We start from the raw sequence: 27,468 nt of genomic DNA on the forward strand, positions 1-27,468 counted from the left end.
AGGCCCCAGGGCTTGTCTGGTTTGTAAAATCCTTTCCCTGTAACTTGCCTGACCTCCTCTCCTATCCTCCGCCCACTTGTGCCGTTCCAGCCCCAGTGGCCTCCATGACTATTCCCTCTATGGGGTGGGCACAGTCCTGCCACAGGGCCTTTGCATGTGCTTTTCCCTCTCCCTGGTGGGGGCCCTCACTTCCACCGGGCCTTTACTCAAGCGTCACCTCCTCAGTGAGGCGCTCAACCACCCTTTTTAAAACCACAAGCCCTCCCTACTGCTCTGTCTCGCATCTTTTTCTTTTCCGTAGCCCAACGGATTAGCGTGCTATATGGTGTATTTACTATCTGCACGAAGACAGGGAGCAACCGCACGTGGCCCATCAGTTCCACAGCCCTGGCTTCTCCAGGAAGTGGAGTTCATTCTTCCTCAACGACTAATTGAGCACCTGCTGTGTACCGGCACTGTGTGGCGAGGGGCGAGGCAGGCTGGGCATTCCTGAGACTCACAGTCTGGGGGAAGCAGGTGTCAACGGAGTTCTCTCCAGCAGTGGGGTATCTGGACGTGTGCGGAGGCGAGTGGGGTCAGCGCAAAGACTGGGGCTGTAGGCGAGTTGGGGGCTGGAGTGTGCCACAGCCCTGTAATGGGTGAAAGTCAAGGAGGTGAGGAGTTTTCTGCAGGCAATGAAGAACAAGGGTGCCGCTCCAAGAGCTAAGAGTGCCTCCACATGGAGAAATGCAGCTCACAGGTGAGCCCATCTACTCCAGCCCAACTCCTCTTGTGTGTGTGGACCTGTGTTCTTTTTGTCTGCCCAGCATCCATGCCTGCTTCTGGTTACTATATTGCAATTTTCTTTTGGGAAACAAAATCTCTCCGAGTTATCAGGACGTGACTTTGGCCATAAATGAACTGCCCCAAAGAAAACCCCATGGAGAATGCAGAGCTGAGAGACAGAGAGGGGGTCATTCCCTTTGAAATACCTAGATCCAGCCATTCCTGAAACCCCACTCATGCTCAAAACCAGCACTTTCCTATACTTTTCAATTTTGTGACTTAAAAATCCCACTTTTTTTTTTTTTTTAACTCTAGTCAGTTGGAGTTAGGTTTCTGCCAATTGAAAAATAGTTCCTAACATGGCTTATTCAAATCTTTTACTCATTCAGGTTTTCCTCCACATTACATTTAATGAATGTGTACCACGTGCCCAGAGATACAAGCAGGGGGAAAAAAAAAAAAAAAGATAAGGTCCATGTATGATCTGATCAGCAGAGAATAATTGCCATATGGAATGATAATCGTCCTAACGAAGGGAGATACAGGGTAAATAGAAGGCCAAAAGCTCATAAATCTTCTAAGACAGAAAATGCTAAATATTGACGGCTGCCTGGGGCTACTATTTTAGCAAAGTGCATTAAGCGTACATGATAGATGCCAGGCTCTGCATTTCAGAAAAACAGGCCCATTAATCCCGCCACAATGTCAACCCTGCTCCTGTCTGACCTCCCTAGGCCTCTGTCTTCCATCAACCCTACTGGGGGGTAAACACCTCATCATTCCTGAAGCGCAGGAATTCGCCAGTGGAAAGAATAGGCCAACACCTTCCAAGAGAACCAAAGGCTACATATTTCATCCTAATGTAGTCAGAGGCTTAGGTGTCTGGGCCGGGGCCACGGTCCCCAAGTGACACCCAGGCTCATCGGTTTCATGCCCAGCAACTTAATGGACTCCGCCTCTGGGAGCCCGCTGCCCCTGCCTTTCCCCATCCCCACTCCCCCGTAGTGAGTGGCAAATTCAGGGTCCAGAAAAGCCAGTCCCCCTCTTAAGCATCTCCTGGGCCATGGCTTTCTGGTGGAGGCTAGGGCAGGAGACGTGAAGTGAAAAGTCAGCACATACAGGGGACAAGCTAGAAACAATACACTGGGTCAGAGGACCTGAGGACCAGAGGACCAGAACCAAGGGTCATGGGAAAAGGCTTCCCCAACTGAAGTCTAACCAAACCCACAGATTAAAAAAACCCTGTCACTTACTCCCCCTGGCTGCAGATCTTTACCTATTAGAAAAAAACCAAAAAGTACAATTCAAAACGCCTTGGATTTCTTTATGATTTGCCATCACTTGTATGAAAGTAAAGTAAATAAAAGAGATGCATAGGTTTAATTACATTTATTATGTATAGTCACTGCTATGCTGATTTATGCACAGGCTTTCTGTGCACTCAAAAAAAAAAAAAAAAAAGATAGAAGCTGAGTGACTAGGGCTGAAGAGGAAAAAGGCTGTGCCTTTCCCTGCAGACCAGCAGTTCTCAACTGGAGGGACACCTGACAAAGTCTGGAGACACCTGTGATGGTCACATTGCACAGAGCCTGGCGCTATCTCACAAACTGTGAGATCATGACCTGAGCTGAACCCAAGAGTCAGACGCTTAACTGAGCCACCTAGGGGCCCCACGTCCAACTCTTGATTTTGGCTCAGTGATGATGTCGTGGTTCGAGCTGACAGCACAGAGCCTGCTTGGGATTCTGTCTCCCTCCCTCTCTGCCCCTCCCCTGCTTGCATTCTTTCTCTCTCTCTCAAAACAGGCAAAACTAAAATTAAAAAAAATGAGTATCACCTGTGCAAAGCAGAATATTTAATAGTTACAAACACACAGAAACTATTTAACAGTTTAAAGGAAAAATAATCAAAAGCACACCCTACATAACCACCATCCAGTCTTCGAATACTTTTTACTTCTAAAAACCAAAGAAAGCCGTCAGAGACCTGGAGAAAGTTAGGGAGACAGGAGTGTTCTGAAAGAATGAGCTGGCAGAACCTTCTAGCCCAGAAGGCTGGTGCATGTGAGCCAGAAAGGATCGAACAGAACTCGGAGTCCCAGAACAGCTAAAAGATGTCACTTCGTGTGCCAACTGTAGTCAGCTGACAGCAATCACCTGGCGGGCCGCCTGGGAGAGAACCCCATGACTGGCTGGGGATGTCCAGGGTGGGCATGGGAGCGGGGGGCGGGCAGGGGCCCACACGTGACAAGCCCTGTGGCCTAACCCCTTCGTATTTCTTTTGCAAAAACCCAGAGGCAGGGAGGTAGACTGACCGGCCTCAGGGCACACCGTGAGCTGGCAGTAAAATTCAGCAGGCATCCAGACCCCAAGCCAGGGTTCCACACCTGTTTTTGTCTGGCCCACGCGCTTAAACCATTTTACACGATTCATTTTTTTTTTAATATCAAAATAATAGTATTTTATGACCCAGGAAGATGACATGAAATTCAAATCTCAGGGTCTATAAATACATTTTTACAGGAACACAGCCACGTCCGTTTATGGAGGTATTATGCACGGCCACACTGGCAGACAAGAGTTGGGGCAGATGCTGGCTGGCTCAGAATGTCTACGTTTACGGACTGCTCCTTTGTAGAAAAGGTTTGCTCACTTCTGCTCTTTGCCAGCGTTTCTCAAACTTCAATGTGCGTACCCACCACCTGGGTGCGGGGAGGAGGTGTTCAGTAAATTCAGATCCTGTTTTAGGCCGGTCTGCAGTAGGGCCTGAGTCTCCATTTCTAATAAGCGACTTGGCGATGCTGATGCTACTGGGCCTCGGACCACACTGTCAACAGTGGGCATCTACTCCACTCCTCAAAGTGTGGACCCCAACGAAGGGCAATCGGTAACGCCAGGGAACCTGTCAGCAATGCAAATACTCAAGCCCCACCCAGACCTACTGGGTCTTGTTTCAACAAGCCTCCCAGGTGATTCTGATGTGGGCTCGAGTTGGATCCTCACTGCTTTCCACCCCCCTGCCTCCTGGGCGAGTTCAGACTCTGGGAGACATGAAGTCGAGCCTGATGAAAAACCCAGCGTCAGAAGGAACACACTGTGACACACCCTGAAAATGCAAGACTTTCCTTAAACATTCCACCTGTGACTCGAATGAAGCTGATAATACTGTAATAGAAAAGCTTCCCATTTATGAAAACGTGTGACTGCAGTTCACAGAAACCTCCCAACAGAACATATATTCGCCAACAGGGCTGAGAAATAACAGTCATTGTTAGGACAGCATTAAAATAATCATGATATAATTAAAAATATAAAGACACAAAAAAATGAACCCGGGGGCATGATTCTTAACTATATATTTTTTAAGTTTATTTATTTTGAGAGAGACAGAGACAGTGTGAGTGGGGGAGAGGCAGAGAGAGAGGGAGAAAGAATCCCAAGCAGGCTCTGCACTGTCAGCACAGAGCCAGATGTGGGGCTCAAACTCATGAAATGGGGAGATCATGACCTCCGCTGAAGTCAGACACTCAACCCACTAAACCACCCAGGTGCCCCTATTCTTTTTTTTTTTTTTTTTAGTGTTTATTTTTGATAGAGAAAGACAGAGTGTGAGTGGGGGAGGGGCAGAGAGAGAAGGAGACACAGAATCAGAAACAGGCTCCAGGCTCTGAGCCGTCAGCCCTGAGCCCGACGCGGGGCTCAAACTCATGAACCGTGAGATCATGACCTGAGCCAAAGTCGGACGCTCCACCGACTGAGCCACCCAGGCGCCCCTATTCTTAACTATTCGTAACAGTGCACTGTGCCTAAGGGGTTTCCACAGCCCATCTTTATATGGTCTCGTGGCCTGGACGTAGAAGCTTTGTCTTTAAACTTTCAAAGTTGACCAGCAAGGGAAAGACCCATTAAAGGATTCAAGACTTGCATATCGGAACACTCAATGCAACACGGATCATAACAGCAAAGAACAGGGACTATCCTAAAAAGTCAGCAGTAAGAGGTCGCTTAAGTCCACTCTGGCACATTCACCCACTGAACATCCACGCTTCATTACAACAGATGAAGCAGGGCGCCTGGGTGGCTCCATCGGTTACGCGTCCGACTCTCGATTTCAGCTCAGGTCATGATCACACAGTACATCAGTTTAAGCCCTACATCGGGCTCTGTGCTGACAGTGTAGAGCCTGCTTGGGATTCCCACCCCCTCCCGCCCTCCCACTCTGCCCCTCCCCTGTTCATGTGCGCTCTCTCTTCCAAAATAAATAAACAAAACAGATGCAGCAGATGTGAATGCACGAAAGGGTCACGTCTCAAAGTACAAAAGAGGTATAGAACGCTAAGTATGTATGAGTCTATTTGAATATATTAAGAATATTTTTTTTTTTTACCAACTACATCCACAAATATTTTTCTAAAAAGATACATGAAACTGTCGCTTTGGAGGAAAGGGACAGACGGAAGGGAATACAACGTATTTTCACCTTCGGACTTTCTGAATCGTTTCACCTGTTGTTGTTTTTACAGAGAACGACCAGTATGTGTTGAGCACCTACTATGCACTATTGTATGCACTGAGGGTGTAGCAATAAACAGAGAAGACACAGTCCCTGCCTTCCCGGGGCTGACATTCTAGTGGAGACAGACAGACAGTAAACAAGGACACTGTGCAGTGCGTCTGGCTCTGCCACCTCCACGATTTGCGAGCAGCCAGCAAGAGATCAGAAGCTGACACTGTAACGTAGCCCAAATGTGGCACCGAGAACACCGCTGGGTTCAGCTGGTCTGCTTTCTTAGGAAGACGCTCCCGGGGAAGGAAGCAGGGAGCCTGACTGACATTGTGGCACAAATTTCTTATCTCGTGAGCCCAGCAAGCGGTTCCGGAACTGGCTACTTTGGAGTGTCCCTGGGCTGGAAGCTACTGAGTGCTGTTGAGTAACATAAATTTGTGGGGAGGGAGCACTTCGTGAAGGGAGTGGGAGGAGAGGGCCCTGCTAACTCATGACCTTTTAAAAATATGTAGGTTTGCAAACACAACAAAACATAAAGCGAGGGGGGCCGGGAGCAGGTTGGCCTCACTCACCAGGAAAGGTGTGCAGACCCAGGTGAAGGTCCCCACGGCTGCCAGGTAGGCCGATTTCTTCAGCACCTTCAGCTCCTCCTGCCTGATGGCCAGCACCTTGTCTTTGAAGGCCAGTTCCCACGCGTACAGCTTTAGCACTTTGATCCCATTGAGAATCTCATTCATCAGCTTAATCCGATTGTCTTTGCTCTTCATGTGGGCCACCTTTGGAGAGACAGGAGCAATCAACACCACAGCAAGGGGCTCACTTCTGGCCCTGGCCCTGGCCCCAGGCCATCCCAGGCCATCCTGTCCCAGAAGGGTGGGGAATCGACCCTGCAATCCTTATGAATGATACTCTCTTTTACACCAGAGAAAAAACTGCTTTGGATCCCTTCCGCTGGACATAGAGACACCAATTAGATTTCGATTTGCGAAGCAGGTGTCCAGGGAAGAAGAAAGGCAGGGGTCCTACTCTGCTAATCCAAACACAAGACAGATAATGATGCTGGACTTATTTTCTGCTCCATTTTTTTAGCTTCTTTACTGGGCCATACCACTGTTAAATGCTGCTAATACCATCTGGCATTTTCCAGATACATCTGACATGCACCTAGTCATTGAAGGCTCTCAAGAACCTATCACGAGTGCCGTGGTCACTCCTGGGTCACAGATGAGGACGCTTCTTTTTTTTGTCACGTGAAGCAGAAGCCAGTGACTGAAGTGGTTTCAAGGGAGGGCCATAGGGACAGAGCCTCTTCACTGTTTAACCTATTCCCACCCACACCTGCTGAGGCCTCTTTCCAACAGGACCCAGGTCCTGGGATGCATCTCCTACTGCGTCATCGGCGTAGCCAAGCGCTCTCAGCTGAAATCCCACAGGCACATCATAAATAGCCATCAAGAGGGGAAGAGAGACAAAAACCTCGACCCCTCTCTGTTTCGGACCATCTCACACCAGCTCAAGAGAATGAAGTCAGGCTCCACACTACGCCACAGAAGGATCCCTGAGACGCGGTGACAAATGCTAAAACCGTGCTGGCCAGATGGGTCGGTGTATAAACATATATGATGGTAACAGCACAAAACACACACACAAAAAACACGCCAGACCCAACTAGATAATGAGATCTCTCTATAAATACATGTAAAGTTCTAGAAAGCTTTGCTTTGGTGTGTTCACTGGGACTGAGGGAGCAGGGAAGGGGGCATTCCCTTTTAATCTACACACTGTGTATCCACTGAACATCTTTTATAAGGAAAAGGCATGCGCTGTTGTTATTGGGATGTTTTAAAAGTTAAAAAGCATTTCTGAAAACGGTGGAAAGGCTCGCATAAGGTAATGGGCGGCGGGGAGTCAAGGTTAGTTTTTATTCCACTCTTGAAAATGCACATGAAACACATAAATGACTAAATTCCGTGGGAAATAAGGAATTCTCGGAGGCCCACAGATGTGATTTTCGTCACTGGCCTGTGAGGCCTAACTATTTTGGGAGTTCTCAACCTTGGCTGTCCGTTGTCATCACTCTGGAAGCTTCAAGAACTGATGCCCAGGCCTTATCCATATTAGGTGAATCAGAATCCCGGAAAAAGAGCCCAGGCATCAGCATTTGCGAGAACTCCTCGGGGGGATCCCAGCAGGGATGTGAGGCTGAGAACCCCTAGGCCTGGGCAGAAAGAACTCGGCTAAAATCCAAATGGAAAGGCGTCCAGCAAGGGCCTCCGCGTGGGGCCCTATGGAGGCAGACACCCTACCTGGTAGGTCTTGGTTTTCATGGCCATCACGGCGTTGACGGGAACCATGAAGATCATCACAGCCACTCCGGCCAGGACGGAGGGGCCCAGATTCTAAGGACAAAGAGAACACAGGCCTTCAACACAGGGCTTTCCAGCTGAGCCCCTCCGCAGGGACTCCGCAGACCTGGCCCAGGGCATTCAGGACAACTGTGTCACTTTTACGCTGTGACGGGCTGTTAGGAACTTGCAGATTTATTCCTGAGCATCTCTTGGGGTCCCACAACCCCTTTAAGAGCATGCAGGCCCCTTATCTGAAGCCCTGGGGTCCAGAGGAGCTTCGCAAATTAGAACTTTAGGAAGGTATCAAGACGTTAAGCAGAAAAGAGTTAACACAGCTAGCCTGGCGCTTTATCTTGTTTAAAGGCCTGCTTTACAAATTTGGCCCCTGGCTGGGATCTGGGAGCTTGGATCTGGGGAGGGTTACCACCATTCTCAGGACTGGTAAGAGGGGCTCACCGGGCCTCAACTCTTTGCACAAACGATATGGTTTACGCAGAACCCCCCCCCACCCCCGCTTTGCCTTCTGGGAGTCTGCAAGTTTGTGCCAGGCAGAATCTGCCTATGTGACCAGCCCCCGATAAAAACCCTGGGCGTCCGGTCTCTGTCAAGCCTCCCTGGCTGGTAACATTTCACACGTTGTCAGAACTTGCTGCTGGGGAACCGAGTGCATCCTGTGTAACTCTGATGGGAGAGGACTCTTGGAAGTCTGGTACCTGCTTCCCCCAGACTCCGCCCCCTGTGCCTTTACCCTCTGCTCATCCTGCTGTACAAATCAGGGCCATGAGTCTTCCTAGCAACTCGTCAGCCTGGCGGGGTCTTGGGGACCGCTGACACCCGCGTGTCCCTACGCGCCCAATGGGGCCCTGGCAGTGCCCTCCATAATCAAATACAGTGATTTTTCCAGCATCAAAACCAGAGTATTCACACTGAGAGAAATCATCAAGATCATAAGTACTTCACATCAGTTCAAGTAAGGTTTTGGCACCAAATGAATTAAGGAAAACTTTCAGAGCTTCTGGATTTGGGGATTTGTAGATAAGAGGCGGCAGACTTGTTCTGTTATCACAACTGCAGATAAGGGATCGACAGCCAGATTAAGAGGTCAGGATAAGCCACAGATCTATATCTTGTACCTTCTACACCTAAAAAGAAACAGCTTGAGAAACTGGCCCAGTGCACAGGTACTCAGCAGCTACACACAGATGGAGCCAGAGGGTAATGTGATTTTTTTTTTCCCCATTCGGCATTTGGAAAACCAGGAGCGTTAGTCTCTTCCAGGTAATCACCCTCAGGGACAACAGTCCTCGTCTCCCCAAAAATGCTGCTGTTGCTCCAGACGGTTTGTGACGTATCTCCGTCCAGGGACGATTAATCCACCTTTGAGAATGAAGGTGATTTCTACCACCCACCTAAAGCATTCAGAATGAACTCTGACAGCAAATAGTAATGAAAAGACACTGGGAAGATCTATATACCATGCACTGTTCTCTGAACATCACCTGCTTTGATTCATTCCTTGGTCCCAACATCCCTGTGATGAGAGGTACCGTTACCATCACCAATTTCCAAAGGAGTGACATCAAGTAACAAGGTCACAAAGCTGACGAGGGAAGAGGCAAGGTTTGAACCCAAGCAGTCTGACTCCTGAGCTCACTCCAGCATCGCCATCCTATACAGTGTTTGTGATGGTCAAACAGAAATCCTATTTTCTTTCTTTTTTAATGTCTTTTTGTTTTTGAGAGAAAAAGACACAGAGAGGGAGCAGGGGAGGGACAGAGAGAGAGGGAAACACGATTTGAAGCAGGCTCCAGGCTCCAAGCTGTCAGCACAGAGACTGGCGTGGGGCTCGAACTCACGAACTGTGAGACCAGGACCTGAGCCGAAGTCAGACGCTCAACCAACTGAGCCACCCAGGCACCCCGAGAAAGCCTATTTTCTATCTAAACTAGTAACTCCCAACCAGGGAAGAATTTTTCGCAGGACGCATGAGGCCATGTCTGGAGACATCTGGGTCCCAAGCGGCATGGGGGTGGGGGTGGGGGTGGGGGTGCGGAGAGAGATTTGTGTTGCTGGTATTTTGTGCAAAGAGGCCAGGGACTCTGCTCGACGATCCTGCAGTCCACAGGCTAGTCCCCCAACAAGAAAAAATGATCTGACCCCAAATGTCAATAGCACATTCAGCAACCCTCATCTGAAACAAAACCATTTTCCTCATGCTTTATACATCAGCCCTGAAGGCCAATTCTAAAAGATGTGCTCCAGAAATATTTCACCCAGGGCTGTGCTTTCTGGGGAGGTGGATACCCCAAGATGTAGGCCCAAAAAGACATTTAGATTCTGGTATTTACTTCTAAGTTTCATTACCAGAAACAATTTATAATCCCTCATCTGCTCCATAAACAGACCAAAAAAATGTAAACTATAGTCATATCAACAGATAATTCACTGTGCACCTATTAGGCACCAGGGCCCTGCGGGACTGCAGTCGTGGGAAATAAAAAATAAGACAAGAAGGACACCGAGCCCGTGAGGAACCGACACATTTATCAGGAGAGGAGGGGCTGGTACACTGAGCAGCAAAAGACTATTCCAGAATGTAACATCACAGGAACTCCTATACTAAAGTTAGTGGGTTTAAAAAAAAGGAAGAAATTTGTCTCATTGAGAACGAAAAGGAATTAGTGGTGGGGTGCCTGGGTGGCTCAGTCGGTAAAGCGCTAACTTCAACTCAGGTCACCATCTCACGGTTCTTGAGTTCAAGCCCCATGTCGGGCTCTGTGCTGACAGCTCGGAGCCTGCTTCAGATTCTGTGTCTCCCTCTCTCTCTGCCCCTCCCCTGCTCACTCTCTTTCTCGCTCTCAAAAATAAAATAAACATTAAAACAATTTAAAGAAAAAACAAGGAATTAGTGGATGTGGCAGTTGCCACAGCCTTAAACGATGGGTAGCACTTCATTCTTAGTAAAGAAAGAGGGAAAGGAACTCCTGGCAGAAGAAAAGGCTCAGAGGTGACAAAGAATAAGGCAGAGGTTAGGCTACGAGCATCTCATCAACTTAAGTGCTCCGTGAAAGTCTGGCTGAGGCAAGGAGGAATGCAATATTCTCTTTTCTTGGACACCAGTCTCAGTAAAGAGGATATAAACCTAAAGGGATAGAAGCCATTGGGAACAAAGTCAACTCAAAGGGAAATAGGGCCAAGAAATGATGAGAAGGGTGAGACTGAGTCCTCATGGCACTGCTTGAACTCCTGGATCCATCCATGCCTGAAGCCATACTCTGTACTCTGCACTCTGCAGTTGCATGCACCCACAAAATTCCCTTTATTTGCCTAGATTGTTTTAAAATCCATTTCTCTTCCTTGCAACTCAGAGAATCTTGACCAACACAGTTTAGGACTAGTGAATAAAGGGAATCTGGTTAGTGTTTGGGAGGATACAGTAGGAGACATACGGTGTGTATGTTGTGAGGTTACTAATTACATGCACTGTCAAAAAAAGACAAACGCAAACAACTGTCATGCCACCAAAAAAAAGGGCATAAACCCAGGGACCAAGGGAAGGGATAAGATATCCAGCAATTGTCTAACAGGCCAGAAAGTAAAACGTGAATGACGGCAAGGAATACAGAGGTTCTGCTTACGAACACCCACTCCCTCACCCCCCGCCGCCCGCATGTGGCGGTCCCTCCCTCTGCACCACGCGAATGACGTCAAACACACACCAGCCACAGGAGGTAGAGGGCAAGGACGACCTGCAGAGGGGCTGACCAGATCATGTTGATGTACGTGGCCAGGTCCATGAACCTCTGGGCATCCACGGACATGAGGTTGACGATCTCCCCGACCGTGGAAGACCTTCTGGCTGAATTGGTGATCACCAAGGCCTGCAGGACAAAGGAGAGAGGAAGAAGGTGAGTGAGGCAGGAGACGGCCCGGGGCTCTCCCTCCAGGCCCCTGCGAAGGAAGAAGACAGCTCAAGAGTGGAAAGCCCACTCTCTTTTCTCCTCCCTCGCTGCCTCGTCTGTCCCATCGCAAAGCTCCCGCTGTTACCAATGACATTCACTGCCTCGCCCTGACTTCTTCAACAGGGAAAGGACCCCAGAGACGGCCTCAGCCAGGGCCTCACACACTTCAGGGTGCACACACATCACCCGCGAAGTTACTTACAGTGTGGTTTCAGATTTGGTAGGACGGCGATGGAACCTGGGGCTATGCATTTCTTACAAGCTCCCAGATGATGCAGATGCCGTTCGTCTGCAGAGAACACTCAAGGAGCAAGGTCAAGGTCAGGGCTTCTCAACTCTAGCATTACTGACATTTGAAGGTGGGTATTTCTCTGTGGGACCAACCTGTGCATTGTGGGGTGTTCACCACATCCCCTAGATGGCCTCTACCCACTAGATGGCCCCACTCCCAGTTAAGAGAACTAAAATTGTCTCCATACATTTTCCAAACATCTCCTGGAAGGATAAAATTATCCTGGTTCTCAAACATGGTTTCACACTATTACCTGGGGAGTTTAAAAAACATCGGTGCCCAGGTCCCACCCAAAATCAGAGATCCTGATTTTGTTTGTCGGTGGTGTAGCCTGGGGACCAGGGGTTTTGGAAGGTCTCCAGGGGAGGCTAACTTACAGACAGGGCTGAGAACCAATGACCAGTCCACGGTTCCTGACTATCTCCTAGGCAGTCTCTTGTCAACCCTGCTCAAGCAGTGTCTTTGCCCCAGAAGCTAAGAAATGAAGGAACCAAGAAATTCCTTTAAAGCCGGATGGACAGGGGCGCCTGGGTGGCTCTGTCGGTTAAGCATCCAAGATCAGCTCGGCTCATGATCTCAGAGTTCCTGGGTTTGAGCCCCGCATCGGGCTCTGTGCTGACACCACACAGCCTGCTTGGAATTCTCTCTCTCTTCTCTGTCCTTCCCCAACTTGCGCGCACTGTCTCGCTCTCTCTCTCACAATAAATTAATTAAAAAACAAAAACAAAACCAGCTGGCTGTGTACAAATACTATGTATTCCACTATTGAGGGAAAGGACGTCCGGCTCAGTGCAAATGGAGAGTTAGAAGCAGCCCAGAGTATCAACAGCAGAGACAGGATGTGAACCCGGATTTTCCCACGTCAGGTGCCACCTAAGAAATTCAGCTACCCAGGCGCCTAGGTGGCTCAGTCGGTTAAGCGTCCGACCCTGGGTTTCGGCTCAGGTCACAACCTCACTGTTTCGTGAGTTCAAGCTCCGCGTCAGGCTCTGTGCTGACAGTGCGGGGCCTGCTCCAGCTTCTCTCTCTCTGCCCCTCCCCTGCCCACGTTGCTTCGGTCTCTCGCAAAATAAGTAAGTAAACTTAAAAAATTTGAAAAATAACAAGAAATCCAGCTGCCCGTGGCCGACACGGCCCCAAGCAGATGCCCCACACCCACGGCTGAAATCAGCTTTGCTAAGGTCTCGCGCCTGATGGGTCAGTCCCCGCCACGTGCGGTCACGGGGGCCACCCTCACGCTGCCGCTCCAGAAGCCGGGCTCGGCATCCCCACGGTGGTCCCGGGAGGGGCGGGGGAGGGGGGTGACCCGGCCAAGCCCCCCCCCCCCCACAGGGTCTGGGGCCACGGCCGGGCCCGTGCGCCAGGCCTGGGCTCACCCACCTTCCGGTAGACGGCCCCGATGACGGCCGTCTTGATCCTCATGCCGCTGACGAAGCAGATGTGGAAATACTGGTGCAGCACGAGGGTCTGGAGGCAGGCGCTGACGAACAGCAGCGCCGTGTAGAAGTAGCCCTGCCAGTCCGGGGCCGTCGTATCGTTCACGAAGTTGATGAGCAATCTGCGGGGCGAGGAAAGAATGCCGTGACCGTGACGCACGCGGCAGGGACTTCAGCGTCTCGACCGTGTCTGGGGTGGGCGGGGCGGGCGCTATTCCTTAGTGTTACGCTTGGGAAAACAGACCCGGGGCGGTGACGGGGCTGCGCGGGTGGCCTGAACCTGCTCCCGACGGCGCGCCCCGCGCCTCCAGTCTCATCACCGGACAGTCACCCAGAGGTAACCAAACAGAGACTGTGAGAGGTGGCGTTAGCAAAGTGGAGAGAAGGGACATGTGGCCCCAAAGAGACAGAAAGAGACAGGTAAACAGAGAGAGCAGAGAAGGGAGCTCCTCTCTGACTTTCTGCTTTCAGGCTGCAGTGCGACACGATCTGGCTCATTCTCCTGTCCTTGGTTTCCACAGATAATCCTCTCTCTTGCCTCTTTCGGCTTCAGGGAAGCCTGGTACATTTCTGTTCTTTGCAACCAAAGTGGCCTCAGCTTGGATGGTGTTCGAGCAAAGCATGAGGCAAAGCGGGTCAGGGCAGAGAGGCTTGGCTTCAAGCCCACGGGGCCAGGCCACGTGACCCCGAGGCAGAGGTTAGGGTACCGTAAGTGAAAGGTCAAGGACACAAAGACTCATGCAGCGGGCAGGGAAGGGGTCTTACTTTAAGATCTCCGGGCCGGCAAACATCATCAAGTCATGGAGGGCCTTGAATAAGAAGCTCATGAGGAAGTAGGGCCCGAAGGTCTTGTATAACACCTTGAACAGAGACGGCTCCCGGCCCTTCTGAGGGGACTTGACAATCAAAACCTCGGCCTCCTCGTTCACGTCCACCTGGGAGCTCCCTTTCGGCTTGGCGGGATCCTTGGAGGAGTACGTGATCTTCGCCTGCTGCCTGGAACACAAGGAGAGTGGAGCGGTTCTGGGGTCTTCCTCAAACCGGGCCGGCCAGCCGGGGGGAGGGCCAGGGCACCCCACCCCCTCAGGGGGGCCCAGCCAAAGAAAACCAGTCACGGCAGAAAGGCGGCCGAACATGCTGGTTAGGAGTACAGACGCAGGCTCCTGGCCAGCCAGCTCTGTGACTTCGAGGTCAAGTGGCTTCACCATTTTAGGCCTTAGTTTCCTCATCTGCTAAATGGGGACACAGGGACGAGTCTACCCCACAGGGCTGTTGGGAAAATTCAGTGTGTTCATATACGTGAAAGGCACTGAAAAGTGCCAGCCCCACCATGGTGTACAGATTCTATGCAATCTGTGATCAGAATCCAAGTTGAATGACAAGCAGATTCTAAAATTCATATAAAACTTGAGGGACCGAGGGCAGCCAAAACAATCTTTAAAAAGGAAATCAAAATTGGAGAATGCACACTTCCCGATTTCAAAACTTAATCAAGATAGGCATAAACACACACACACACACACACACACACACACACACACACACACAGAGCCACAGACACACACATTATCAGTGGAACCAGAAATAAACCTGACTGATTTAGGGTATCCACAGTGTCAAGACTGTTCAACGGAAAAAGAATAATCTTTTCAACCGGTGGCACAGAGAAACCAGACAGCCACGCAAAAGAAGGAAGGTGGACCCTTAGTTCATTCCACGTACAAAAATCAACTCGAAATGGGTCAAAAAGACCTAAACACAGAGCTACGACTATAAAAATTCTTAGAAGGAAACGTGAAAATCTTCATGACCTTGTATTTGGCAATGAATTCTGAAAAATGACACAAAACGCAGACGCAAAAGAAAAAAAAAGATAAACTAGATGTGGTCAAAATTAAACACGTCGGGGGTGCCTGGGTGGCTCGGTTGGTTGAGCGTCTGACTCTTGATTTTGGCTCGGGTCATGCTCTCCGGGCCGTGAAATCGAGCTCCACAATGGGCACAGAGCCTGCTTACAATTCTTTCTCTCCCTCTTCCTCTGCCCCTCCCGCGCTCGTGCATGCTCGCTTGCGTGCGCACACACTCTCTCTCCCTCTCAAATAAAACATTCAAAAACATGTTGTACTTCAAAAGACACAATTAGGAAAAGTGAAGAGACAACCCACAGAATGAGAGAAAATACTTGCAAAGGGAATATCTGATAAAGGACTTGTAACCAGAGCATGTAAAGAACTCTTACTACACAATAAGGAAAAAAAAACCCAATTTCAAAAAAGACAAAGAAGATACGCAAATGACCATGAATTGCTGCTTGATGTCATTAGTCATCCGGGTAACACAAACCAAAACCACAGTAAAGATATGACTTCACGTCCACTCGGTGGATCATCAGAAAGTCATATAATGCCGAGTGTCTGCAACCATGTGAGAAACTGGAACCCTCACATTCACCCCGGTGGAGTCCCCTCCTACTCGGAAGAGGACAGAGCAGAAACAGTAGAGTGTGGGCCACTTCCGAGATCAGGTCATGGCAAACACAGTGGCTTCCGTCTTGCCCTCTCTTGCATCGTTCACTCTGGGCAAAGCCAAGTACCACAGGAGGAGGAAATGGGGGGAAATCCCATGGTGAGACGCTGCAAAGAGCCAGCACTGACTTGCCAGCCACACGCAAACTAAAAGCAGGGCCTACGGCCCCAGTCAAGCCTTCAGATGATGTGGCCCCAGCTGACCTGCCCAGCACACCCTCCAGAGACGCTGGGCCGGGACCAGCCTGCTAGCCCACGACTGGATCCTTAACCCAGAGAAGCCGTGTGAGATCGTAAACACTGGCTCTCATCTTCAGCTGCTACGCACGGGGGAATACGTTATGCAGTGAGAGACACACACCCCAGCTCCCATCTCCCAAATTACAGTCAAGGCAACACATTCCAATGGCCCGATGTGGGCTCCACCCCGAAATACACGGCGCATCCTCACCCAACCCAACTTTTGTGATGTGCGAACTCCTTCCATGGCGGGAGGACACTGAACAGCGCTCAACTGCAGAGGACTCGCATTTGTCACATCTATGCCACATCTGACCATTTATACCACCTGCCGCTTTCTGCTGGAGACCACAGCCCTCCAACCCGCCCTGGCTGGCTCCCCACCCCCCAACCCCCAGGAAAGGGCCAGAAACATGGGAATCTCCTCCATGCTCCTGGGTTGACCAGGAGCGGGTCCTGTCCATCTCCCTCCTGGGATGTGTGCTGACATCCATCCACCCTTTCCATGTGCGCGGCCTCTGGCCCATGCAAGCGACCACCCCCCGGGCCTCCTCCCCGCTCGCTCATTTCCTCCCACTCTCGTTCCCTGACAACAAGTCCTTCACGGCAGCCAGAGGGACCTTCCTGATAACAGATCATCCCCTGATAGCTTCCACTGCACCCAGAATAAAATCTAAACTCTGGCGAAACTGCTGTAACCAACTACCACAAACTTCGTGGCTTAACGCAATACAAACTTATTGCCTCGTGGTTCGGGGGGAGGGGGTCAGAAATCTAAAGGGGGCCCACAAGGTGGCCTTCCTTCTAGAGGCTCTAGGGGAGAATCTGTTGCCTGGTCTTTTCCAGCTTCCAGAAGCCACCTAGATTTCTCTGTTTTGTGGCCCCTTCCTCCAATTCAAAGCCAACTACAGACCATCCTCTCTTTCTCTCTCCCTGACATCCTGCCTCCTTTTACAAACAAGGACCCTGGGGATCCTATCAGGCCAAGTCCCTTTGCCGTGTAAGGGTTTGGGGATCAGGACACGGACATCTTTGCAGGGGAGATATATCCCTCCACCAACCCCATTGTCAATGTCACCACACAAGGTCTTTCCTGCTCCCTTTACTGACCGCCCCCAAAGCTGGGATTCCAGCTAGGAGTTTCAGAATTTTCTTCAGCACACGCAGGCGTCCTTGGCAAGGAAGACAAGAGGGCCAGGCAGACAGGAAGGGAGTGGCTCGGCCCTCTCCGTTCATTCTCTGCACCACTTCCTAAGCAGGACCTGACCCTGGGCCTGTGTGGGCTGCTGGTGACCCAGGGCTGTTTCCGGTGGCCAAGAGACAGGTGCCAAAGGGTCAGGGAGAAGGTCTTGGGCAGGCAGAGAAGGAGGAAAGCTCAGGCCCGGGTGGGAGAGGTCAAGAACAGTGGGAACGATCAGCTAAGGCCAAGCCAAGAAAGAAAACTATCCAGCAAAAAAAGAGGCCCACAGAGGAAGAGGGCACTCCAGGAGGGGAGAGGAAGCAAGTAGGGCATCTGTGAGCTCAGGCTGGGAGGGGAAAGGAAAGTTGGAAGGGAAAGGTCTGAGTCAGGAGAAAACTAACTGCCCAGGAGCAGGGGAACCGAAAGGGGTAGAGAGGCTGAAGGCTCAGAAGAAAAGGGGACTTTCTCTGTGGATCGGATTCCAATGTAGGCAGAGATGCCCATCAGTCACTCGTCCACTAATGAACTAAGCACATGGCTCTGGGCCAACCACTGGAGACAGCCCCACAGAGCCTCATGAGAAAAAAAGGATTAGCAATCATGACTTCTCAAGACTGTGTGAGGGGTGCTATCACGGGGGGCTTCCCGGAGGTGACGTCAAAGCACAGACACGCAGGATGAGAGAATGGGGAGAAGAGGATGGGCAAGGCCTGGAGCTAAGGATTTGAAATGAGGTTTGGCAGCCCTTCCCAGAACACCAAGAACTTCAGGGTAATCTGAACGGGACAGGGAGCAAGTGGCCTCACCAGGGCTGGAATCAGCCAAAGAGCAATGAGGAGCTACAGATGACTTTGTCGTTCATCTTCAAGGCTTCAGGAGAGGCCACATCTCAAGCTTAAAACAGTCTCAGCTCAGAGCTCCTGGGTGGCTCCGTCGGTTAAGCATCGGACTTCAGATCAAGCCATGATCTGGCAGTTCGTGAGTTCAAGCCCCATGTCGGGCTCTGTACTGACCGCTCAGAGCCTGGAGGCTGCCTCGGATTCTGGGTCTCCCTGTCCCCCCGCTCGTGCTCGCTCACTCTCTCTCAAAAATAAACAGTAAAAGAAAAAAAAAAGTCTTAGCTCGATTAAAATTTGCACATTTTCTGGATGTACTCTGAACATGGTGTTTGACCTGTAATAAATTCCCAATCGAACACAGAAGGGCAGACTACCTACAACCACAGGGAACAGACTTTACAAACCTAACGCACATACTCACTCAGAGGGAACATTACACAGAACAGTAGTTCTGGAAACCACAATGGGCGTGGGAAACACCTGCACAGCCCCTCGAAACTTGTAGCCCGGGCAGGATTTTAAATGCGTTGTTTACGAATCCAAATGACTCAAGATCTTTCCCCTACTCTCCTACCCTTTTCTAGTTTTCTGTTTCTTGAATGCTTTCGGTTCCTCAAAACCAGAGGTTCTCAAAGAGAGGGTTGTTTTGCAAATTCCACATTCTCGGTCAATGATGGAGCCAGACAGCAGAGCTTCTGTGACGGCCAGAACTTCAGTCCCCCGCCACCCCCCAAAAAAAGGTCCCAACAGCAATGCATGTAGCTTGAAGAGCTTGCCTGAAATGACCTAAGCCCGGAATCTAACTCTGTTTTTAGACATAAATCCGTATTGTGTAGTGTTTTGTGGGGTTTTGTTTGCAAATTTAAATAGACCTCAAATTTTTTCAGGAACGCAACTATTGTTGACATTAAGGGAACATTGCATTTTGTTCAGAACTTTGTCAAGTGTTGGCCACCACTCTGCAAAACGACTTCTGTGAGGGTGACTGACAAGGGTTCTGGAGATGTGGAGGGAACAGCAGCTGTCACAGAGCATCCTCCACAGTGGGACAAGCGGTGACTCTCCATTCTGTTCTTCCAGCGTGCACCTGAGCATTCACTCACCGAAATACATGCCGTCTCACTACAAATCGCTTGTACTTCAGTTTTTCTTTCGTGTTGAGGGAGAGGGGCGCCTGGGTGGCTCAGTCTCGTTAAGGATCCTACTTCGGCTCAGGTCATGATCTCCACCCCCGTCGAGCTCTGTGCTGACGGCTCAGAGCCTAGAGCCTGCTTCAAGTTCTATTTCCCACTCTCTCTATGCCCCTGCCCCCGCTCACACTCTGTCTCTCTCTCTCAAAAATAAACATTAAAAAAATAAAATAAAAAACAAAGTCTAATAAAAGCATTTTGCTAACTTAAAAAATTTTAGATATGTGGGTGGGTTATTTCTACTGATATATTACCTTAAAGTAACTGTATCAGTGTTAGAAAATCTTTTGGTCTCAAGGCAGCAATGAGTCTGAAAGGTTGAGAACCACTTTTCAACATGTGTATGTTGGTGCTTTGTTTTGTTTTTTTGTATTTTCTGTTGCATTTCTTTATAAAACAAAGACAATTGAGCAAAATACTCAACCCCATCTTTTTTTAATTTTTTTTTTTACATTTACTTTTAAGAGACAGAGACAGAATGTGAGCGCGGGTGGGGGGGCACGGTCAGAGAAGGAGGGAGACACAGAATCCGAAGCAGGCTCCAGGCTCCAAGCTGTCAACACAGAGCCTGATGCGTGGCTCAAACCCACGAAACGTGAGATCATGACCTGAGCCGAAATCGGGAGCTCAACCAACTGAGCCACCCAATCTTTAAACACTCTGATTTTTTAATATATTAGCTTTACTGAAGTATAAGTGATGTATGATAAACTCCACACACGGGAGTATACAATTTGGTCACTTTTGACATGTAGGGATACATACAACTGTGAAACCGTCAGCAAAGCCAAGATTGGGAACACATCCATCACCCCACAAGGTCTGCTGGAGCCCCTCTATAATTTCTCCCTCCCACCTGTATCCTGTTCCCTGGTGAAATGGAGAGGCCTTGCTACAAAAGGCCACACCAAGAAATCCCACCTCAGAACAGGACTCTACAATCGCCCACCACTTCCACAGAGGTTACAGGTGCCAGATCTGGCTTATGCCTCTGGAAGCAGAGCGAGTGACCCATCTGCCAATGACCCAGGGCGTTGAGCCCCCATGCTGAGATCCCCTAATGGCCAAGGTAAGAAGACAGCCAGGGACACCCCTGGGGCGTGGCCCACGATGGAGCCTGAGGCGCCAGCTCTCGCCTCGTCCACCCAGGCAAGATGGGAGCGCCCAGCCTGTGGCCGCACCCACGTAATAAAGACAACTTGTGCAGTTCCACCTGCCCGCCGTTTACCCAGGCCTAGGACAGGGCTGATCGGATGATGCTGATCCCACTGAACCGTCAGAAAGCCCTCTGAGTACAAAACAGGGGAGGAGGGCACGAAGGGACTTGAGGGACAGCCTCTCCAAACCCCGAGGGTCTGAAAAGACTACACATTAGCAGCAGATACCACATATGCTGAACGAATCCAGTAAGGGCCAGACCGGCGGTAGACAGAGCTTCCTGTGGAAGCCCGGTCCTCTCTCCGCGGAGCCTCCCTGGCAACCTCTCCCACGCCGTCTCCAGCAACCTGCTCATCACGAAGGATGCCACTGGCCAGGGCTTGCGAGGGAAGCTGGGCCTGAGAACCTTCACGCGGATCACAGGCACCAGACTCAGCAGGAGCAGGATGTGCAGAAAACACCTCCCGTCTCGCCGTGCTCACCCACCACGGAGACTCACGCTCAACACGCCTCTCCTAAGAAGACTTCTCCCGTGTCCATGGCCACCACGGACGGGCCACCAGCTCAGAGTCACAAGGTCCTCTGCTGGCGTCCTAGTGGCCGATGGCACCAACGTCCCCAATTCCCACCCACGAGCCCAGCCTGACCCAAGACCTATACGCTGGGTGTTCCAGCAACGGAGTGAGGAACCAGACCTCAAGTCCAGGGTTTCTCTCCGGGAGGGCCAACTGCTCTCGGGCAGATGCAACACACCAGGCTGGCCCCATCGTCTGCCAGTGCAACTCAACGACAGGCCCACCGCATAAAAACCACAGGACTGATAACAGCCGCTTTTTGTTCTGCCCCTACAGCCACCAGCCGCTGCCCCCAAGTCACTCACAGCTTCTCAACCGGCTCCTCTGGACCCAGGATGCACAGGGCCAACGACCTACCTTAGTACGACAGCCATTTTTCTTTTCTGTTGACACGTGACGTAATGACATAGCATACAACTGACATGTCTCAGATTTGAGGAAATTAAAGAATGTGCTGGGGAGGCCCTGGCCTGATCCCCAAAATAACCGGAGAACAGAGGCGTCTGCGTGCTCAGTCGGTGGGACGTTCAACTTTCGGCTCGGGTCATGATCTCATGAGTTCAGGCCCTGCGTTGGGCTCCATAATGATGGCTCAGGGCCTGAAGCCTGCTTCAGATTCTGTCTCCGTCTCTCTCTGTCCCCCTCCCACTCGCTCTGTCTGTCTGTCTCTCTCTCAAAAATAAACATAAAAATTAATAAATAACGCAAGAAAAGAGGTCATGCGATGGCATGCAGCTTCTGTGGGCGGAGCATCGAAAATCGAGGACGCTATGGATGAACCATAATGCAAACTAGAGACTCGGGGATGACAATGACGTGCCAGGTGTAGGTTCATCCATACACCTGGTCGGGGCTACTGATAATGACAGAAGCTGTGCACGTGCAGGGACAGGGGGTACACAGAACCCTCTGCGCCTTCGGATCGAAAAACTAACGTCTATTTTAGTTTTAAATCCAGCACAGTCAAAAGCACCCTCGATGGGGGCTTCTCTGGCTGAACACCCGCGGAAGTGATGGGCGTGGTGCGTGGAAGGAAAAACGCGTAGAACAGCAAGAACACCCAGGAGGCCAGATGCTGTGAGTGAGGCAGGCAAAGTGGGGCGGCCTCGGGGAGTGCGGCTGGGCACACACCCGCTGAGCCGACAGAACCAATCACTGCTCGATGCCCATTTTTCTCTCTTCTTTCCTACTCACACTGCCTTCGCTACAGGTACAACCCTTGCCCATTTTGCAGAGGAGCAAAAACTGGCTCGGAGGAGTAAAGCAGCTTTTGCCCAGGACCATGAAGTCAGTGAGAGGCGGCAGGAAAGGGGTGGTCAGGTCGTCACAGAGAGGCTCACACTTACCTTCTGGACTTGGCACACTCCTTCTTCCAGTTCTTAACCAAAACAGGCACAACTTGCTCTGAGGTGTCCTCCTTATTCAGGGACCAGAGGTCAGCGCTCTCCAGGGGCTGGCGGTAGCCCCGGACCATCAACCTGGGGCCAAAACACAAGGGGGAGGTGATGACAGTCTGGAGAGGAAGAGGAGGGTGACCCTCGCTGCCGACACCTGCCATGCCAGCCCGCTCTCCATGCCAGGGGGGCCGAGGGCAGTGCACAGCTGGCAAGAGTGGAATACGTATGGCACATACGGGCACATTAAATGATCAATGCTAATTCTGTGAGGCTGCCCAGGGCAAAACGGCCTCATTTTTTAGAGACACAAACTATTTAAGGTAGAGATCATTACAATCGCTCTGATTTGCTTAAAAAATATTTTGGGGGCAGCGGCAGGGGCGGGGGGGGGGTGCCTCAGTCAATTAAGTGTGTGACTCGATTTCAGGTCCGGTCATGATCTTGTGGTTCGTGAGATCAAGCCCTGTGTGGGGCTCTATACTATCAGCATGGATCCTGCTTAGGATTCTCTCTCTCTCTCTCCCCGCCCTCTGCCCCTCCCCAGCTCTCTCTGTCTCTCTCTCTCTCTCAAAATAAAATAACCTTTAAAAAACTCTTTTAAACATATATATATTTTAAAATTTTTGTTAATATTTATTTATTTTTGAGAGAGAGACAGAGACTGAGTGCAAGAGGGGCAGAGAGAGAGCGAGACACAGAATCCAAAGCAGGTTCCAGGCTCTGAGCCGTCAGCACAGAACCCAACACGGGGCTCACACTCACAAACCACAAGATCATGACCTGCGCCGAGCTGCATGCCCAACCGACTGAGCCACCCAGGTGCCCCCCCAAAAAAATATTTTTTAAGGCCAAGTGGCAAAGCATCAATAATTGTCAAATCTGGGTGATGAGTTTATTGAGACTGATTAGACTAATCTTTCTACGTGTTTGAACACTTGCATAATAAAAAGTAAACCTATCACTGTAACTTGCTATTTTGAATTAATACCAAAGTCGCAGGAAAATCACGTGAATTGCACAAAAAATCCCAGTCCGCCCTCCGCCTGCTTCACTGCTCCTTACATCTTGCCACATCTGCTGAGCCATTCTGGGTCTCTAGCCATAAACACACACGTCCACAAACACACTTCTTTTCTGAGACACTTCGGACTAGGTTGTAGCAGCGTGTATCCCCATAAGGAAACCCACACGCTGTCACAGAAGCCAGAGCACCGTTACCAAAATCAGAAATTTGAGCGATGATGGCAGAGCCCGCAGTCCACATTCAAATGAATGCTCTGACTCTTGGGGTCGGCTCAGGTCATGATCTCGCGGTCTGTGAGACTGAGCCCCGTGTCGGGCTCTGGGCTCACAGCGCGAAGCCTGCTTGGGATTCTCTGTCTCTCCCTCTCTCTGCCCCTCCCTGGTTTGCTCTCTCGGTCTCTCTCAAAAGAAACAAACTTAAAAGTAAGTAAATAAATAAAGAAATAAGACATTAAAAAATTTTAAAAAGCTATTTCTTAACAGTAATTTGAAAGCTACTTAATAAAAAAAAAAAAAAAAGGTATTTGGGAAAAGTTTATAAAGACAAGGAACCATGCTTATCAGAGGGGAAAAGGATTCAAATAATCCCAGGTAAGATGGTGACGACGTGCAGGAAAACCTGTGCCCCAAAAAGGACAAGAGGGGAGCCCATCACACCGCTGTCAGTGGTCGCCTTGGGTGTATTCTGCTTGTTGATCTATGCGTGTTCTTACATTTCCTACGGAGCACGGGTATTACTTTTCTGCTAGCAAGGGGTCTGAAACAAGGCCAACGTTGGTAATTATACCTGACATTAAAAAAAAAAAAAAAAAAAAAAAAAAAGCACCCAAACCTGGAAGCTCAGAGCACAAGGCTTGTAAGGGCCCCAGGTGAAGCCGTGCGCAGAGGTGCGAGCCGTTCGTGTTTCACGCAAGTCGGGTCCGTGCATGTGGGCGCAGGGTCAGCACCTGGGAGCCGCGCCCCCGGCAGGCACGCTCGCACGCACCCAGGGGAAGGGTGAGGGAGGGAGAGCACCGGCCGGGCCTTACCCTGTGATCCACCAGAAGGTGACTCTGGACAGGAAGGAGGCACTGGATTCCGGGCAGGGGTTCTAGCGGAGAGAAAACACAGGGTGGGAGGAAAAGAGAAATGATCCGTTAATCTTCTCATCCAGGCCGGCGCTCGTGACCAGTCTTCCTCTCAAATGACCGGCAGCCACCCTCACGCCGAGGACTGGCACCCCAAAAGGGTTTCCCTCCCGAGCCCCGGCGGCCTTCAGAGAAACACACAGCAGCTTCCCACTCTCACCCAGGAAATATTTCCTGAATGACTACTATGTGCAAAGATGGCACAGTGTGCCACATGCCTGCCCCCTCTTAAATCCCCACCGCGACCCCGTGGCTGTGGTGCTGCCCAGGTCCCCCGAAGTTACCCCAGTCATTCATTCACTCATTCATTCAACAAGTATTTTCTGAGCACCTGCTATATGCCTAGCGCCATGCACACAAACCTGAGCAGACACAATCCCTGCCCTCAGGAAGCCCACAGTGCACAGGGGTCATAATAACACCTGCTAACTTCTCTGCGAGCGAGCTGTGTTATAAGTACTTTATGCAAATGATGTCATCTCATCTTTAGAACCAGCCTACCAAGGAGATAAAAGCATCATCCTCGCTTTGGAGATAAAGACACAGAGGAACAGACAGACAGAAGGACCTTGCCAGGCAAGTGGTGAAAACAGACTACGAGCCCCTCGCAGCGTCCGGAAAGAGCCATTAATCAAAGGATCTTGTGAGCGGGCACTCAAGCACGACTGCAGTGAGGATTGTTTCCTGAAGATAGGTCAGTATTACCGGTGGGATCACTGGTATCTTAGTGAGCTCACGGCAAGGGAGCGGATAAGCGGATGGGGGCTGATCTCTCTGACGAAGGTCAAAGAAGGCATCCCCGAGGTGGGCTCTGAAGAGTAGAGGATGACAAGTAAAGGGGAGAGGCAGGGTAGTCTTGGCAACAAGGGTGTGTGTGCAAAGGCCCCATGGCAGAAGGGAACATAACCCTATTCCAGGAACAAAGAGGGGGCTGACCAGTCTACACCGGAGGCCAAGTAAGGGGTTTGGGTCTTCATCCCAAGGGCAATGGGAAGTCACCGACACAATCCAACAATAATACAAAGAGCAGGAGAGTGATGTCAGCATGGACCCTCGGTGACCACCAGCAAGGGCGACTTTCCATTCCAAGCAGATACATGGAGGTCGGCATTCTGAAATACACACTTTGGTGAAGGGCACTCGCCAGGCAAGGATGAGGTCTCTAGCCCTTTTTCAGAGACACAGCACAGGAGAGCCAGGCGAGAACATACGTTGTGCCTTGGTGGTTTTCCATCCAGGCTGTGAGCAATTTAAAAAAAAAAAAAAAACACAGGGGCGCCTGGGTGGCACAGTCGGTTAAGCGTCCGACTTCAGCCAGGTCACGATCTCGCGGTCCGTGAGTTCAAGCCCCGCGTCAGGCCTCGGAGCCTGGAGCCTGTTTCCGATTCTGTGTCTCCCTCTCTCTCTGCCCCTCCCCCGTTCATGCTCTGTCTCTCTCTGTCCCAAAAATAAATAAAAACGTTGGGAAAAAAAATTTAAAAAAAAAAAAAAAAAAAAAAAACCACAAAAAAAACCTGTACCTGGTCCCCACCTCCCAGAGATTCTGATTAAGCTGGCTGAGGGTGGGACCAGGGCATCAAGTTTTTGTTTGTTTTTAACTCCCAGAGTCTCCTTGGCAAAGGGGTTTGGCAGGAAATATACCAGATAAGCCTGATACCAAGGAAGCTAAATTCGCGTGGAGTTTAAATTTTAAATTAAAAAAAAAAAATTTTAATGTTTTATTTAGATTTGACAGAGACAGAGAAAGAGAGGGAGGGTGGGAGAAAGAGCACGCACGGAAACAGGGGAAGGGCAGAGAGAGGGAGACACAGTCCAAAGCAGGCTCCAGGCTCTGAGATGTCACCACAGAGCTCAACGTGGGGCTCGAACGCGAGATCGTGACCTGAGCTGAAGTCGGACGCTTAACCCACTGAGCCACCGAGGCGCCCAAGACCTGAGAAGCAACCAGAAGTGACTCCTATTAGCCCAAAAAGGGACAGTGCGAGTCACAATCAGGATCCTAAGTAGAACATCCATTTACACATCACATGTGTTTAAATACACAATCTCACACGGACGCGGGAAAAAAAGCAACTCTCTGGCATCGTGCGTGAAAAGACACAAGTGAAGCAAGCCGTTGTTCTGAGAAGAGAAGATGGGCAGACAACAAGCATTTTCCCACCTTTTCTAAAGGAACTTCCCCACAGGGGAAGTGTCTCTGCACAGAAGTGGTCCAGCTAATATACAAGGAAGGAAGGACAGAATGTTAAGAAGACGTGCCACGTTGCAACCACAATGGGTGACTGGAAAACTTGACGAAATCCAACAATTATTATTAATGCTTTCAGGCCACATAGCAGTAGCAATGGTTTACTGTTTAAAATCCTTCTCTTTCAGGGGCAACCTGGGTGGCTCAGTCGGTTAAGCGTCCGACTTCGGCTCAGGTCATGATAGCGCGGTCCGTGGGTTCGAGCCCCGCGTCGGGCTCTGTGCTGACAGCTCAGAGCCCGGAGCCTGCTTCGGATTCTGTGTCTCCCTCTCTCTCTGCCCCTCCCCAGCGTGTGCTCTGTCTCTCTCTCTCTCTCTCTCAAAAATAAATAAAAGTTAAAAAAAATGTGTTTTTTTTTTTAACGTTTATTTATTTTTGAGACAGAGAGAAACAGAGCATGAACAGGGGAGGGTCAGAGAGAGGGAGACACAGAATCCGAAACAGGCTCCATGCTCTGAGCTGTCAGCACAGAGCCCGACGCGGGGCTCGAACCCACGGACCGCGCGATCATGACCTGAGCCGAAGTCGGCCGCTTAACCGACTGAGCCACCCAGGCGCCCCCCAAAAATGTGTTTTTTAAGAAAATGCAATAAAAGAACTCTTCTCTTTCACCTACTCTCACTGGGGAGAAGGGCAGACAGCCATCCTACCATTTCT

The 27,468-nt window shown here is 50.4% G+C and overlaps 1 protein-coding gene and 1 long non-coding RNA gene across 2 annotated transcripts in view; one reads left to right on the plus strand and one right to left on the minus strand.

The window, feature by feature from the left end:
- ABCC1 (ATP binding cassette subfamily C member 1 (ABCC1 blood group)) overlaps nt 1-27,468 on the minus strand; it is a 102,901-nt gene that overhangs the window by 57,945 nt on the left and 17,488 nt on the right. Inside the window, exons 6-12 of the mRNA XM_040459626.1 lie at nt 24,465-24,526; nt 22,363-22,494; nt 14,075-14,305; nt 13,254-13,431; nt 11,339-11,500; nt 7,578-7,670; nt 5,844-6,047 (exon numbers count right to left, since the gene is read on the minus strand). Of these exons, the coding sequence (XP_040315560.1) occupies nt 5,844-6,047; nt 7,578-7,670; nt 11,339-11,500; nt 13,254-13,431; nt 14,075-14,305; nt 22,363-22,494; nt 24,465-24,526 (1,062 nt within the window). The remainder of the gene's footprint in view (nt 1-5,843; nt 6,048-7,577; nt 7,671-11,338; nt 11,501-13,253; nt 13,432-14,074; nt 14,306-22,362; nt 22,495-24,464; nt 24,527-27,468) is intronic.
- Nucleotides 639-1,214, plus strand: LOC121019473 (uncharacterized). The gene is made up of 2 exons (XR_005785604.1): nt 639-739; nt 1,155-1,214. It is a non-coding gene; the product is annotated as an uncharacterized LOC121019473 (long non-coding RNA).

This window comes from Herpailurus yagouaroundi, unplaced genomic scaffold, assembly GCF_014898765.1.
Source record: "Herpailurus yagouaroundi ecotype Mexico unplaced genomic scaffold, PumYag 222, whole genome shotgun sequence".
Classification (NCBI taxonomy): Eukaryota; Metazoa; Chordata; class Mammalia; order Carnivora; family Felidae; genus Herpailurus; species Herpailurus yagouaroundi.